At 45.6% G+C, this 16,045-nt stretch overlaps 1 protein-coding gene across 8 annotated transcripts in view; it reads left to right on the plus strand.

Annotated features, from left to right (window-relative positions):
- Nucleotides 1-16,045, plus strand: part of RREB1 (ras responsive element binding protein 1) — a 125,905-nt gene that overhangs the window by 34,882 nt on the left and 74,978 nt on the right. For 2 of the 8 annotated variants that reach the window (XM_027799273.2, XM_005434890.4), the window contains exon 2: nt 10,473-10,843. The exons of the other annotated variants lie outside the window; for them this stretch is intronic. Coding sequence is in view for 1 of the 2 variants with exons in the window: in XM_005434890.4 (XP_005434947.2) it covers nt 10,813-10,843 (31 nt within the window). In the remaining variant the exon portion in view is untranslated. The remainder of the gene's footprint in view (nt 1-10,472; nt 10,844-16,045) is intronic. 8 annotated transcript variants of the gene reach the window in all.

Genomic DNA, 16,045 nt, shown 5'->3' on the forward strand with positions numbered 1-16,045 from the left:
GCGTTGTATCTGTTTGATTTTACAGTTATTTCTAAAATGTTTTGAAAAGTAGGATTCGTCACAGAAATCTTCCTTCTGCCACCATCCTTCAGTTATTTCTGGCAGCTTTCAGGGCCCTAAGCACACAAAGGAAGTATTGGGGGATTTACTCCTTGCACAAAAATTGGAAGGACTGGGCTTTTTTGTTCTTAAAAAGCTTGCCAAAATGGGGTTTGTCTTGACTTCAGCATAGAGGATGTAAAGCATGCGAATAAAATAAATGTGCATCACATTGTGGGCCTACATTTATAGGTACACTCCGACCCTGGGAAGTAAAAACCAGTTTATTTTTCATTGTACCTCTGAGTTGGTGTTGCCGAGCCCCAGGATGTCTGTGGCACCGCCAGGGGATGAGGAGAGGCGGTTGGGTTCAAGAGGCCGTTAGTGGCGTTGGGCCGTTATTTGTTCGTTAGGTCTGAGAGGTGCAGGAGCTGGGGTGAGCTGAGCGCGGGGCCCAGTCGGTAGGGCAGGAGCTGGAGGAGAGGCCGAGGCAGGTAACCACCAGCAGTGGCTGGATCGACATCCCTTCCTCCCAGGGACTTTCTGGCGGTTGTCAGGCCCCAGACAGTTAGCTGACAGCCTCTTGTACTGTGACTTCTTTTATTAGTGATTTTATGGCCTGACATTGAAGGTGATGGGTGGAGAATTTGTACGTGGATTTAAAAGTTTCTGGACGAGTGTTTGTGCTCTGTATCTTGTCTGAGCCTTACCCAGGTTGGTTGAAGACCAGCCAGCAGCCACTGAGTGAAAGGCCTTGCCATTTCGCATGGGATCAGTGAGCTTCAGTCTTCCTGAGGGGGGGTGATGAGGAAGGAGGGGCAGGAGGTGTCCCTGTCTCAAAAAACATTGAAAAGTTAAAACTGGAAAACAAGTTACTACTCACTATGAAGTTCTTGGAAAGAAAGATGCATGCATGGATGGAGAAGTTTAGGAAGTGTTTAGCCTCAGAATTAGGGCGACTTGAATTAGTGGCTGGGCCTGTAGCGATCTGTGTGTTCATGTATGTATAGGACCTTAAGCACAGAAAGGTTTGGGGTGAGTCTGGAAAGGGTCCATGTTTAAGGAATGTAGTTCTTCTGGCTTCTGAGATAGCTTTTTTGTATAGACAGCATGGAAAACGATTACAAAAACAAGTATTGCAAGACACTTAATGAGATGGGAAACTGGCAGTGCTAAGTCTGTGGCTCTTGGGCTCGAGTGATTGTGGGAGAATTGCAGGTTTTCTTTTTTTCCAAGCAAGCATTTTCTGACTCGTGAACAACCACGAGTGGCATTTATCCTGTGGGTTTAAAGTCAGCAACCCCAAAAGTGCATTCAGAATCTCTCCTGACTTTTGGGATGAGAGGCTGTGACAGCAACAGGACTCAAGGAAAAAAAAGATGCTTTCAATGTTTGCTGGCAGTTCCACCAGGGTAGTCTGAGACTTCATCTGCTGAGGTGTCAAACTGTGTGCTTTCACCCTTTTGGAGTGGGGGTGACTGCGACTGACCAGACCAGTTTTTAGGGAGCTTAGTCAGCTTCCTAATTTCCACTTACACTGAGAGAGTCATCAGGGACAGCAATGGAGAGAGAATGTCAGTTAAGTACCTCTGCATGAAAGAAGCTGGGCTGCCAGGAGGGTTTTCAATTGGAGATCATGAAGCAGCTTTATTATGGGTCCACTCTTCTCTTCCCATGCGGCTCTACCAAGCTTTAACCATTTATGCTGAAACACTACAGGTCAGATGTTTATTAGCTTCAGGTCACATTTGTTTTTGCTGAAAGAAAAATAAGTAGTAAAAAAAAAAAAAAAGTCAGCCATTTCTAAGGATGCAGCTAAGAGTAAAGTAACTTTAGGTTTTGGATTCTTCTTCATGTGCTTGCTTTTCTTATTGGAAAGGAGAAAAAAATGCAATAAACCTAGAATCCCCCAAAGCAGGGGGAGAAAGTCTGACCTGTTCTTCTAGTCCTCAAAGCTGCAATGCAGGGGCATTGAGATTTGGGAAGGGCAAAGCAGGTGGGAGATTGCAGTTACAGGTATCATTTGAATAAGCTAGCTATTGATTATCATAGCTGATAATCATCAGCAATGGTGATTTCCCCAGTGCGTTCTGTTCTTAATGTCTGTTGCAATACGGATGCTGAAAAGGACTGGGCATGACACAGTGAAAGCCAAACATCCTTGTGTCCCTCTTACTCCAGGCCAGAGTAAGTCAGTTCAGCTCTGTGAATACTGAAGTTGGCAACCTAGTCCCACATCTTGAGTTTGCAATTTAACCATCTCCTATGTGTCTGTATTTGTCTGCTCTTTCACGTGCCGTGTGGAATGTGTGACCGTTTCTCTTGCACTGCGATGTACACGTATAGGTATGGAATTTCTGGTTGAGGGGTTTGTTGGTGTACAGTGAAAACATTCTCATGAATTTACTTTGTAGGCACTTCTGTTCCATATGGAGTAAGCATAGCATGAGGGTTGTCTGACAAGATTTGCACACATTGCCAAATGCTGCTGGTCTCATAAATAAAAACAAAAAAATAAAAACAAAGGCCCAGAAGTTTGTAGATACCTGTGCATGTAAACTTCCTGATGCAGGGGCCACTTAGCCCTCCCTTGCAGACCACAGCTTGGGCTGTGACCTTTGTAGCTTCTGTTGAAGCTTAATGGGTCTCTTCCATAGGATGGACCTATTAGTATCAGTTCATTAGCAAGACTGAGGCCTTGGTTTTGTAACGAACCCTTAAGTGCGATTTGCAATAGCCTGCTGACTGTATCTTACTAAGCTGCTGTGGGTGCAAGAGGGAAACAGATTGAGGCTGGAGTAATATTTACCTTCACTTCAAGTTAGGAGGAGTATCTGCAGTAAAAAGGAATGTGCCACACCTAGGATCTCCGGAGTTGGCTTTTCTGGGAACTTTGGCCACAGAGAATGAAATACCCCTGATGCTGTACATGCAGGGCAAAAGCGGCTGCTATCGTTAAAAATATGCATATGAAAATGGAACTGGAAGTTACTGCAAAGCTGCGTTTGCAGGTATCATAGCAAGGAAATTTTTAGAAATCAGACCTGAAAGGTTTTACAACAGCAAGTAACTCGGATACTCCCTGAAAATTTTCGTTTGCTTTGCTGAAGTGTTAAAAGAATCCCTGGTTTCTGTAGTTATGGCTAGCAATTAATAAATTAGTTTAGGATTTTGTTGTCTTTTGATTATGTACATTGTGTATGTATAATATGTGTTTTAATGTGCATTTTAAAACTGCTTTTTTCCTTGATTATGGAAGGGGAGACCATGGAAAGAGTATTTTAAGTTCTTTGACAAGAGACTTGATTGAAGTCATTTAGTCATTTAGCACCCCAGAGCAATATTGAATAGCTCTGTCCTCCTCTGTTTTGAGCTCAAAATGGAAGAAAAATCCCTTTTTTGTTTGTTTTCAGAGAGAAAACAGTCTGAATTTCAAAGTGGGTTAAATAGTTTAGCGATTTGTATTCCATTTCTTGCAAACTCCCCCCTCCCACCCGAGCCCAACCACTCTTCCCCTCTGCTCTTGCCCACAGAATTACCATGCAACTAATTTTAGAGGTGGGTTTACACGTTTGTTTTAAAAACACTGCTGTCTTCATCTCTGCTAATCCACCAGGTGGAAGCAGATGTGTAGAATAGCTGTACATGTATTTGTAAATCTGAGTTTGAGCAGAGGGTGTTTCTAAGAGGGTAGTATATGTGCAAAGGCAAGGGAACCCTCGGTAGTGTAACACCACCAGTAAAGCAAAAATTTGCAGTTAACCACTAGCTGGATTCGTTGGTGGTTTTTGTTCATGTGGTGGGCTGGGTGACATTGTATTAGCCAATTCTTCTGATATATGGTTAGAGATCAGTTGCCTGGCTGTTCGGAATTACAATAGGGAGAAGGCTATCGGGGGAGGGGATGAGGAGAATAAGATAGGAAGTGGTTTCTTAGAGATGGGTGCTCTTCTTGTGCTAACAGAAGTTTTGGTCTATTAACTCTGAGTGTGCTTTTCTGACCTACAGACTCGTTTGTAGCTTACTGATGTCTTCTTCCCTTTTGCCTGACTTCCCATTAACTACCTGGCATCCCTGTACCTCTCTGCTCTTGCAAAAAAAAAAATGGGTCCTTTGAAGTTTGGGGAATACCCCTTTTGTGTTCAGCCCTCACAACGATTTTGCTTTGAGTGCATCTTTGTCTGGAAGTATGCTTAAAAGTGCTAAAAATTTTATTTTGTTTGGTTGAGGGATGGGTGGAAGTGCAGGAGGAGTCCACGTGGTAGCAAAGAGGAAGCTTGAGGTAGCACAGAGTGACCTCCTGAAAGCATCTCTCCAGCCTGTGAATGTTCATGGTCTCCTAAAGGCAGTCATTTGGAAAGGGGCTGCGCTACCCAGATTTACAGTGCCTACTATGTTTCATGTAACAGAAATGCTGTGGCTGTGTACTGCTGCAGGTTTTTGTTCTGTTCCTCTGCAGGTTTTGTTGTTTCTCCACTGACCTGTTGTACTAAAATTCATGTCACTGCCTGACAAACTGTGCTTTTAATAACTTAAGCTTTACTTTATAGGGCAAAGCCTGGGCAGTAAGACATGTTGAATATATATTGCCTTAAATATTTTCCTTACTGACTCTGTGCTCCTTGAGTTTTACTGAATTCTGAGCATGTTACAGAAACAATCAAACTGCCTAGAAGTGAAGTGTTGCTTTCCAGCTATAGAAGTGAAGATATTTGCATTTAAAGTCCAGAGTTGCAAAATTTAGTTCTCTACTTGTACTCGGTGCATGTTAAGACAAAAATAAAATGGAGGAAAAGCTGAGAGAAACAGTTTGCATCACTTGAGGTCCAGTGGGAGCTGGGGGTCAGGATCACTCTGAGAATTAATCAGTTCACTAGAGGATATGATAATACAAGGAAATGATGGTATTGCAATAAGTTTTTCATTTTTTTTATTAGTAGCAGAAACTTTAAAAATAAAAAGAGAGCAAGAATAAGCCTGGGAGCAGAAGTGGCCTGAAGGAGAAATGACCAAGACCAGCTTAGAAATGCAGAGTGGTGGTTCAGGAGTGCTGCTTCACTGCATCTGTGTGTGAATCTCCTTTCTGTCTTGGGGAGGGGGGCGAGAGAGATCACAGCCCTGTGAAATCTGACTTCTTAATGCTGTTTTGAATAGAGAGAAGTTGTTCTGGGCCTTCCGCTTTTCTTGAGATTGAGGATTTTAAACAGGGAATGCCTGCACAAAAGCGACGGTAATCGCAATCTGAAAATGGCGTGTGGCATTTCTTGTCATTTTTAACAAGCCAAAACGTCGCAGAAATCTGCCCGGGCAAACTTTTGGTCCTGCTGTGCCCCAGTGCAATAATTATAATGCAGAAACAGCTGATGGGTCATGTCTCCAGCCCTGCGCAGCATTATGACTTGCTACCTACATTCCATGTTTAGCTTTGAGCGATCAGATGGTGCAAGCAATGTGAGCTAGCAGTGCCTGAGGACATGCAGTCAGGCAACATGTCCTGTCCCTCTGCAGCTTCTGTTTCTTTTTTCCACTTCTGTCCCATCCCATCCCATCCCCTTAAGGTGATGCCTTTTATAATAAATACAGCTCTTCGGAGCGGGTCAGCTGCCCGTGCGGGAGCATGTGTGCCATTCCCACTGTGCTGTGTATTAAGTCCAAGGGCCCAAGCTTTGTAAATATTGTTTCTAAAGTGCCTGAGGACTCCAGGTGAGCTGCTTGCCCTACTTACCAGGGGCTGTGGAGCTGTGGTTGGTACATGTGGTGGCACACAGTGGCAGGCTGTTTCAGCGTGGTTACTGATGTGACCTAATGAAGTGCGAATTGTGTTGGAGGGGGTAAATTTTGTCTTTGTGCATGGGGAAGGGGTCATTTACAAATGTTTACAAACAAACAAAAAAGTTGAAAATTATGCTTAATTCGGCCGACTGAGGGAGGTGGTGATGGGGATATTTTGGACTTGGGTTTGTTTTGTGCTTAGCACTCTGCAAAAGGTACACCCAGGCCTTGATCTAGGATAAATCGGATAGGTAAGCAGAAAATTACCTACTCATTGCCTGGGACTGCTCTTGCTGTCTTGTTCCCCCTCTTCCAGGGATGCCACTGGAGAGGTGTGGTACAGACACATTAATTGTGGTAGTTTTATTTTATTGTGAACTTATTTTCACTGGGTTTAATTGGAGAACTGAACTTTAGGTAGACTTTTACATGGTAGGAGTGTTCTTCACTGCAGAGGGGTTGCAAGTGAGCTCTGAGCTGGAGGGAAGGGAGTGAGAGGGGAGTGGGAGGAGGGAGCCTGGAGATGGAGCTGGCTGTGGGTTCGTTCCACTGCATCTTTTCATCTTTCCCTGGTACTGCAGCACCACAGGAGTAGAGTTACCGACAACATTCTTGCTCAGGTCTCTCATCCCTCACTCAAATAGAGGGTGTAATTTGACGATGTCTGCACTCCGCTGTGTGAAGGCTGTTGATGAAACTATATGTGTGTACATTTTTAAGTGAAAAAACCCCAAAACCCCACCAACAAAAAACCCCCCCAAACCCAAACAAATGCAAATCCCAAACCAGATCAGTTCCGTGATCCCACATCGCCGTACAGTTGTTCAAATGCTGGGACTGGCATGAGGCTGGAGAGAGAATGTGTGGCCAGAGCTGCGGGGTGAAGTGAGGACTGGCAGTCTGTCCATCTGAATGACAGCCATGGCTTACATCAGGTTAAATCAGTCTGTACGCTGCAGGCTGAGGCGAAGCAGAATGGATTAAAAACAGGTTTTTACTTCTAGCCACGATTTTCCTCACAACTGCAGTTCTGCGTCAGCTTGTGGGATACGTGTATTTCTGCATCTCAGCTGCTGTGGAATGTGAGAGACGTCTTTCTACAGGACAGTTCTCGCAGTCAGTATTCCCTAAAGTTTTCCTTATTCGAACTGCTGCATCCACAACTTTCACAAATAGATTGTGAATCTGGATTTTTATCTTTTCCTTCTCCATCTGTATCGGTTGTTATCAGCTGCAAACAGGTTACCAGTGAGGCCTGCTGGGCTGCTTAATGGGTGGCCGCCTGGCGCTGCCTTTGGGCTGATGCAGATAATTTCTATTGGCCAAGGTTATCTCCCTGCTGACCTTGTAGCCAGAACTCAGCCTCTCGATGGCACAGTAATTGTGGGAAGGAGGGCTTCTGAAAGCATTCGTAAGGGCTGGAATAGCCTTTCTGGTTTTGTAAAAGCCATGTTTTATTTTCGTCAGTGCTGTGAATGAGGAAAGAAAATGCCTTGATGTCAAGTTTGCAAATTCAGAGAAGGCTGTGTTTGAAGATTCTTTTCTGCTAAAATCCACTGTGGAGGCATCCCAAACTTAGCATGGCAAGAGAATGCTGTACCACAATTTGGCTTAAAAGTCCACTTTTGCTGCTGTACTTCCTTAGTTGTTTGCTCACTGAGCATTGATAAATGGCATCTGATTTCTTCCTAGCTGTAGCCTTTCATGCCAGAATTTCTTTCCCATTGGTTGCAATTGGTTCAGTTTACTGGACTAAATATGTTTGCATGCTTTTGGGATGAAGAGGGACTTCTGTTAGCTGTGTAGCAGAATGAGGCACAGGGATTAATAGGGGGAATGGGGAGAGAGGGAGGAGCTGGGTTTTCTTTTTTCTTCCGAGAGGCATCAGGCTCCTCCCGTAGCGAGGGAGAGCATAGTACATCGAACCTAAAGACCTTTAAAGTACATGCTGAAATGGATGCTGGGAAGATACAGTACAGTGCTTGGGCACAACTCCAAGGCTCCCAAGGCAAGTAATATTTAAACAAGCTGAACAGCCCCTTTCGGCAAGCAGCAGGAAATCCAGCACTGAGCTTTGTGTTGTTGCATGGTCAGCAGAAGATAAAAGCTCAGGCTGTGCAGCTGGGGTTCCCTCCTATCACTGGATGGCAAACTGTTAAGAAAAGATAAAAGGACAGAAGGGAACAGGGGGTCGTCTTATTGAAAAGCATTCCTTCATATTTTAAGCCATCAGAGTACTTTGAAATATGTTGGGCTTGATGTAAGTTAGAAACAGTGCCATCGGCAGCTCTGGGGTGTGTTGGAGCTTTTACATCAGTTGGCAGGCGAAAGGTGTATTCGTCCCTCTGCTTCACCAGAGATAAATGTTTTACATGGGTAGGATTGTGCTACGCATAGGTGCCTCACCACAAGCCTCACAGTGGGCAGGAGCTTCCCAGAACTTTTAGGAGCAGGGCGTGTAATGGTGGGGCTGCTGCTGACTGGAGGTTTCATTCTGAAATGCAACCAGCATTCAGCTGTATATAGCCTTTCCAGGTCCCGCTTCCTGCAGCTGATCCTTGGTTAGGGACTGTTTTAACAATGAGGAAGAGAATTTAAATGAATGAGATTGCTAGTTCAAGTCATCTAATCATTATTTACTGTATTCCTCCCCTCCGTCCCTCCTCCTTTTTTCCTGCATCACAGCACTGGTGTCTTGGGAAAGAAAATGTCTCAGAGCATTTGTTACCAATTTAGCAGCAAGTACGTGCTCAAATTTGGGATTTCTGAGATCTGTGTGTGCCATATGTAGGCAAAATGTAGTATTTGCTAGTTCCAGTAGAAGGGAACAAACACAAATTCGCTGTTCTTCAGATAGTGTTTCTTTAATCTAGTGAGACTTACATTTGTGCAGCCTTTTTGTTTTGGTAAGACGGTTAACCGTCCTCCCTAGGGTGCCTAATTGCTTATCATGAACTAATCAGTCCCCTGGGTATATGAAGGGATGAAACACTGCCAAGATAGAGCCTGTGACTTCCCCCAGAGGTGTGATAACCCTCCCAATTACCCCACCTTTTGGGGAGCTTGCTTACGGCTACTTGAAAGACCTCATTACTTCAGAAATTATCCATGTTTAAGAGATTTTAGGAAGTTCTAAAGGAGCGTATTTGCTGAGGAGCCTTTGAACTTGTCAGCTTTCGTATTTTTTATGTCAAATCTGTATTGAATAATGTTTCAAGTTTGGTGTGAAATGTGCTGAACGTGCTGCTGCTGCCACTTCTGTTTATGAAGGTCCCTACCTCCGTAGCCTCCGTGGCATGCCAGACCCTAACAGATGAGGAAAGGGCCAGTTCCTGTAGGGATGGTGAAATCTTCTAGCTTCAGAAACCCCGTTTGAAGTTTAGGTGAAGGAACGAGTGAAACAAATCTGGTGGTCTCGTCTAACTTTTGGTAGAATGATATGTGTGAAATGACTGGGTAGATTAAGAAAAGTCTTTCACCTTACAGTGAAAAATAATTTATTTCACTGATGGTTTTGCTTGCTTTCTCCTTTTAGTTTCTTGTTTTAAGTCATTCAAATACATGCTTGTCTGCTTTACAGGTGAGACAGCTACTGATTTCTTGAACTCTTCTCTTGTGTCTCCTTATGTTGAACAGTTGAGCTCCATAAAGCATATAAAACTTACTACAAAACAGTCATGTCTGAACTGGAAGGGGAAAATAACTCCTGCTGTTTAGTATCTGAGTGAAAGTACAAGTTCTGGTGTTGAGGTTTTCTTTGTCCTTTCCTTTTTCTCTGAATGAACATCACTTTTGTATGAAGTTTGGAGGATGGGATCTGTCAGTTGGGTGGAAATACATTTTGCTTCTTTAAAGAATTGTAACTTAATCAAAGATCAGATTTTATTCTCCTTTTGTGGCTCTTTTCAAACACTTTTGGTCTTGTTCATCTCTGGTAACAGTAGATTCTAAGTGACCACAACAAGATTAATGTAGATACATATATTGCCATAGTATGTAGCGGCTTAAAACTGTAAAGCAAGGTGACTTCATTTTTAGAATTAAAATAAAGTGGCTGTGTGGGTGTGTATGTATGTGTATATGACTGAGAAAATGTTCATGTAGAAACATCACTCCTCAAAAGAAGTATGAATTTCAGTGTCATAGGTCTGATTATGATACTTCAGTGTTGCTTCCCTATGTGTGTATATGTGAAAGTGGTTAGTCAAGGTTCCACTGACAAACTTGCTGTCCTACTGCAGATTGGGGTGGGTGTGAGGAGGTGCACAGGCCACTTGGTGGATTTTGTTGTTGTTGTTCATTTTTCTCTATGGTAAATACTTGCAACTACTACTTTACCCAGAACCTGTGGGTTCAACCTCTGCATAATTCATACTAGTTTGTTCCAGGCTAATGTTTTGGTACATTACATGTCAATGGGAGTTAGCAGAAGGAAATGAGTTTTCCCTTTTCATATGTGAATTGTGGGAAGAATTGTCTGTATCATCTGTTTGATGGTAATGTGTGAAGCACTAGCAGTGGAATTGTTTTTTTGGAAGAGGAGGGTGGTTTTGGACTAGCAGCAGACATTTTTGGCTGGAGGAATAGCAACTTGAAACTTCACTTACTGAAGAAACCTGTTCACAATTTTGTCTTGTTTTTTGTTGTTTTTTTTTCCCCAGCGTTCCTGAAATAAACTTCCTGCAATTCTTTGCAGTGTGCAGGTGTCCAGACTCCCCTTTACTCATGGTCGCCTGTGCAGCCCATCAGGCGACTGAAGGCTGTACCTAAAATTCTGCCTGCAGTGCAGCACGCTGCAATGGTCTTGATATAGTTACGGTGGACACCTTGTGCAGCTACAGGCTGTAGCATCCCTTCCTAGTCCGAACAACTGAGTATTGCGTTCCAGGAGTCTACACGTGTGAAGGACTGCCTGGAATAGGAAAAGGAAAGCTGCAGAGATTGTAAGCTGCTGCGTGATCCGTGTGGCTGTTGTGCCGAGGAGCATCAAAACATTGCTGGATGGATCCAACAGCTCGTTGCAGAGTAGAGGGTCAGTCTCACTGGTTATTTGCAATTATTAACCTTGGTGGGTGTTACATTTTTTTGTTTGCTTTGTTTTTATATTTTTCTGTGTGTGTATAAGAGAATTGTGGCCTTGCAACCAGAATGCTCATGTTCAGGAAACTTCAGGCTGTTCCTACTGAAGGGCTTTGAAGATCAGCAGGCATTTCCTTCTGGGTTCACAGCATTGTTGGAGGAGCCAGTTGCTGCTGAAGTCTTCAGGCCTATCCAGCTGACTTTGGTCATTTTTTACATCACTAGCACATGGATTATGCTGTTTGCAGACTGTCTAAGCTCCATGATGACCTCCGTGGATTTCTCATGAGCTTTTACGAGGCCGGGCCTGTGTACTTTGTAAAATCCTTTAGAAATGTCTGCTAGGCTTTTAAAGTCCCAGAGCAAAGGCTATACTACAAGGAACTTGGAAGGTCAGCAGCTGGATGTGGTTGTGGATGAAGGGGGATTTGTGTGTGTGTCTATGTGTGTATGGAGTTCTTGTTTTGAAAATACATCTTTTTTCAAGTCAGGTAAGAGATATGTATTTTCTGAGAAGGCTTCTTGTACTCATCTGATAAAGCTGAGGGGCTTCTGAATTCCATAAGAAATTGTTGACTTGGATCCCTGTGCCCTTTTTTTGCACACGTTGTAGTCTATGAAAATTAACAGATGCTGTTTCATTTTGTCAGTGTGCAGGAAGCACCTCCTGCAGGTTAGTTTCACTGTGTGTACTTCAAAATAGAAAGAAAACTTGTGCTGAAGAATACTTTTGGCAAGTAGCACTGCTGTTTAAAATTTTCCTAGTGGCTTTCCTGTGAAGATCTCAACTTGGAGAGGCTTGCCAGCACCATCTACTGCTGTAATTAATTTACCTAACTAAACCAAGAAAGAAACTTTGTATTTCAGAATTTAGGGCTCAGCAAACAACCCTGAAGGCTACCTGCCCAACTGATATAAGCCAGTGGGTACCACTTACAAGACTGTGGCAACTTGTTCATCAGTGATGGGAGAGAGACATTTTTCTGAAAGCTGGGTTCTCCTTTCACCTGGAGGAAGCAGTAAACCTCAGTTTGAGTGATTTGTGGTACTCTGGCATCTATGGCAAATGTATATCTAGAATAACCCCAGGTAAAATTAAACAGCTGGCTTGTATCTTTTAACTCTGCTTCAGAATAACAGGAGAGTGGCAACTGACTGCCGTCTATGCTTAATATGAGATGAAGGTGATGTAGATGGTGTATATCTGTTTCTGGTCCTTAGCAGACTGTAGGATATGATTGACTTGAGACCTTTTTGTGCCTCATACGGTGCAGGGCAGGGGTTGGCTTTGGCTTGTGGGTCTGTGGAGGGTCTGCCTGGTGTGGAGATACAAGCTAGGAAGGAGTGCTACAGGTTATCTTGCTCGTGAAAAAGCTGTGTAGCCGCTTCGGATATTGCAGTTGGAGGTTGACATTACAAATGCCCCCTAGGGTGGATGGGAGAGCTAGAGCTGTACAGCACGCTTCTGAATCCCTTTGCTCCAGCACATCTCTTTCTCCTCCCCTGTGGCATGTGGTTTCCCCTCTTAAAATTTCAAGCTAAAACTCTCTAGTTAAAAAATCTATTTTAGGGCATGCTTGTGTTTCTGAACATTTTAAATTGTCTTTATTATAGATTTTGTTGTTGTTGTTGTTGTTGTTTGGAGACTTGTTGTGACAGGGGGAATAGTTCCTGTGCTGACCAGAAACAGAAGACAGGAAGATAATGATGTTAACAAGGTGGGGGAGAAAAGGAGGTGTTTGTTTAGAAAAAGCCTAGTCACTAAAGCCTGTGGAGCAGAGGAACCCTGCTGATAACACAGATGAAATAGTCTGCCTCTTTCCTAACTTTAGAGGAGTGGAGCTTTGTAATAAATGGCTGCCATGTGGCAGCTGTCTCCCAGCTTCGTGAGCCTGGCAGTAGTTAATCCTGTCAGCAAGTCATGCTCCCTGGAAAAGAGCAGCAAGAAGAGCTGCAAACTCTTGAATCTTTCTCTCTGCAAAATACTTGCATGCTGAATCTCTTTCTGCTTAAAACGAGTTTGGTGATTTGGTGGAGGTTCTCATCTTTAAGTAGCATTAAAGTGCAGCTGTGTTGGCTTTTAAAGAAAATGTTAGAAACATGCCGAGACGTTATGATTCTTTTCCCTCTTTAGAAAAGAAAAAAGCCATTTTAGTTATGGAAGGTGTATGTTCCAGGGTACAAAACGTGCTGTGTAAAGAAAGGACACACTGTGTTGCTATCCCTGTATCTTAAGAAATTACAGGTTAGGCATCGGAGATCATGATTATCCTTAAAAGATTGAGGCTTTAAAATTAATCTGTTCACTTCAATTTGCTTTTTGTATTTTGGTAAGCATGTAATGTTTTTGTCCTTTCTCCACAATCCAGAAAAATAGAACTCTGACTTAAAAAAAATAAGAAGTTGGAGATTTTCGGGCAGTAATGTAACACCATCAGATTTTTACAGGGCTCATGATAAAATCATGATGATTGACAATGCTACCACCAGGAAATTAGTTTTAATCCCTGTAATTTCTGTTCTTTTCTTGTGTTGTGCATCATTTTACTATGTTATCTTGCAAAGTGTAAAGTGCTTTGGCATGCTACCTGGTGTGGTGCTCCAAGCAGAGAGTGCACTGGCATCTCGTGCAAAGACAGTGTGATTGGGCTGCAAAGGATGTGCTGGGGGCTCGACAGTAAGCAAACCAGTGCTCTCCCCCTTGGGCTTCCCAGTGGAAGGAAATTTGCTAGCATGTGGATGCAGTTACAGTGGTGAAACGCCATGTGGGACATAGCTACTCCAAAAGGAAAGAGTCTTTTCCTGCTTTAGCTTACCCTGTTTCCAGAATGGTTTTTGTAACGTTGCCTGTGCATTCAGGCCCTCTGTGAAGCTCTTTTTAAATCCATCCTGGAGGAAGAGGATCGCAACCAGTGTGCCACGCAAGAAGCAGGGTGCTAGCACAGGAGATTTTCTGTATCTTCCTTGGCGTGATTCATCCTGCCTCTCTAATCCCTGCCAAACCCGTCCTGCTGCGCACACACAGCTCTGGCTACGTGTGAAGAGCAAGCATGAGAGCATGAGGGGGTGACACGTTTGCTCATTTCTCCCTCTAGAGACTCGCTGTAAACCCTTGCCTCGCGTCCCGGGTCCGAAGCTGCCCTTGGCTGAGCTGCCTGGCCATCAGCCTGAGGGACAGGGATGGGGATGGGGACGAGGACAGGCCCTCCCTCCCTCCTTCCCTGACAGCTGCAGGTGCCAATTGCCAGCAAGCAGCCCAGCCGCGTGGTTTCATGGCTTTTCTTCCTCTTATTACTGCTGTTCCTTCTTGTTTCTGTGATGTGCGGTGGAACAACCAGGCAGATTGTCTCCTCTCAGGGCGGGTGCCTGGGCATCTGCACGGCCAGTTGGTATGGCACAGGAGCCCCTGTTCTTTCAGTGACACCAGGAGCTATTGGTGGCAGGCTGGGGCTGTGCTGCTGCTGCACAGATGCTTGCTCTTGGCCCACCTTAAAAGGACAAGACATCCCGTGGTTTAGACTGGCCATATATTGTCAGGGATGTCAGCATCTCCATCAGAGCTACCCAGCCGAGCCCTGCGTCCCGCTTTGCCCGCCTTGTGTCCCTGCAGCCTCTCCTCGGTCGGAGCTGAGGGGTGCAGTAAATCAGACTGCTTGGAGGGGAGGTTGCTTTTCTTCTCCGTTACTCAGAAATGTTTTCCATCTGGCTCTCCCAAGTGCAATCTGCCTAGCTCACCCCTCAGGCTCTTGGACAAGTATCTGGTTCCCTCAGTACAGTGCTTGCTTAGCCATGTAGGTGATGGGACGTCAACCTATAGCTGGCCTTCGCCCCACCCCCCAAGGGTTTTAAATTAACTGGGTTTGGCAGGGCAAAGGAAAAAGGTGTACAGCACAAAGGAGAAAACCAAACCAGACCCACAGAGCTACGTTTTAGATTGTTTCCTCATTTTGCATCCCTTGTCCCTTACTTGTCTGAGGCGGCAGCAGCAGCAGACAACGTATCGTGTCCCGGGGCTGGGCTCCCCCCAGGTCGCTGGGGTCCCCCTCGGGGGACAGGGCGCCCCCCCCTTCCTCAGGCTGTTCGGCAGGGAGACACGCGATGGGGGAGCCCGATGGGGTAGCCCGCTGGTCCTCGCTGCGACTTCCCCCTGCCCCTCTGCTCCCTCGCCTCGCCCTCTGCCCCTTCGGGGCTGTGTGGGCAGTGGTGGTTTTGGCAGGCAGCGTGACACCGCTCGCCTGACTTGTTCCCTCCTTCATGAGACACCTCCATCCTGCCTGCTGAGAGCAGAGCCTTCAGGGCTTGCTCCCTCCGGTCCCTGGCTCTGCTCCGGGCTCCCACCCTCTCCCGTGCTGTGTCCCAGGGCCATCCCCTTACCCGGTGGGACATGAGCCAGCCCTAGCGCAAGGGAGGGACGGCAGCGTGAGCAGGGAAAGCCACTCAGTGTGGGGAGAGACCCCAGGCCGTGTCCCCAAGGAGTGCAGCCCCGCTGCGGCCGGTGCCAGCCCTGGGGGGACACGAAGGGACTTTCTCGGGTCGCCACTTCATCTAAGGCAAACAAACCGGCGTCAAAGCCAAGAAACACATCGACTTCCTGGAACTCTGCGAGCCGTCCGCACAGCTGTCCCTGCTCCCCGAACACATGCAAAGCAGAGCTTATAAGGACAGACAGTATTGCTTTTGTGTCCCTCCCCAGCCAGCGGGGAGGGTGCAGGGGAGGGGATCTGCTGGGTGAGGCCCAAGGCCTGTCTTGTCCCGTGTTCCGCCTGCATTGCCGTGCTTCCCGGTGATGGAGGGGAGCCGGGAGCCCTCCCCTCCGGCCTCCTGAGGGCTGTGCAGGCAGGCAGGGGTGAGGATGGAGGGGCGCTCGCCGTTGTCTGCTTGGGAAGGAGCGGGGGGATGTCTTCTTACAGCCACTTCTTTTACTCTGCTGTTGCCCTGACGTTACTATTCGTGTGTCTCAAAGCGGAGCTCGTGGCCCCGGGTTTGTTGAGCTGTCTTTAAATCTCAGCATCTTTTTTGTTTGAACAAGCTTTCAAAACTGACTGTAATTCAGTGATAGAGGCTTCCTGGAGGGCCAGGTGTTCACCCACAAGCTGACAGGAACAGTGAGGATGAGGAACAGCTTGTAGATACCTTGTTGAGGGCAGGGGGAGGA

This window comes from Falco cherrug, chromosome 3 (genome assembly GCF_023634085.1).
Source record: "Falco cherrug isolate bFalChe1 chromosome 3, bFalChe1.pri, whole genome shotgun sequence".
NCBI lineage: Eukaryota > Metazoa > Chordata > Aves > Falconiformes > Falconidae > Falco > Falco cherrug.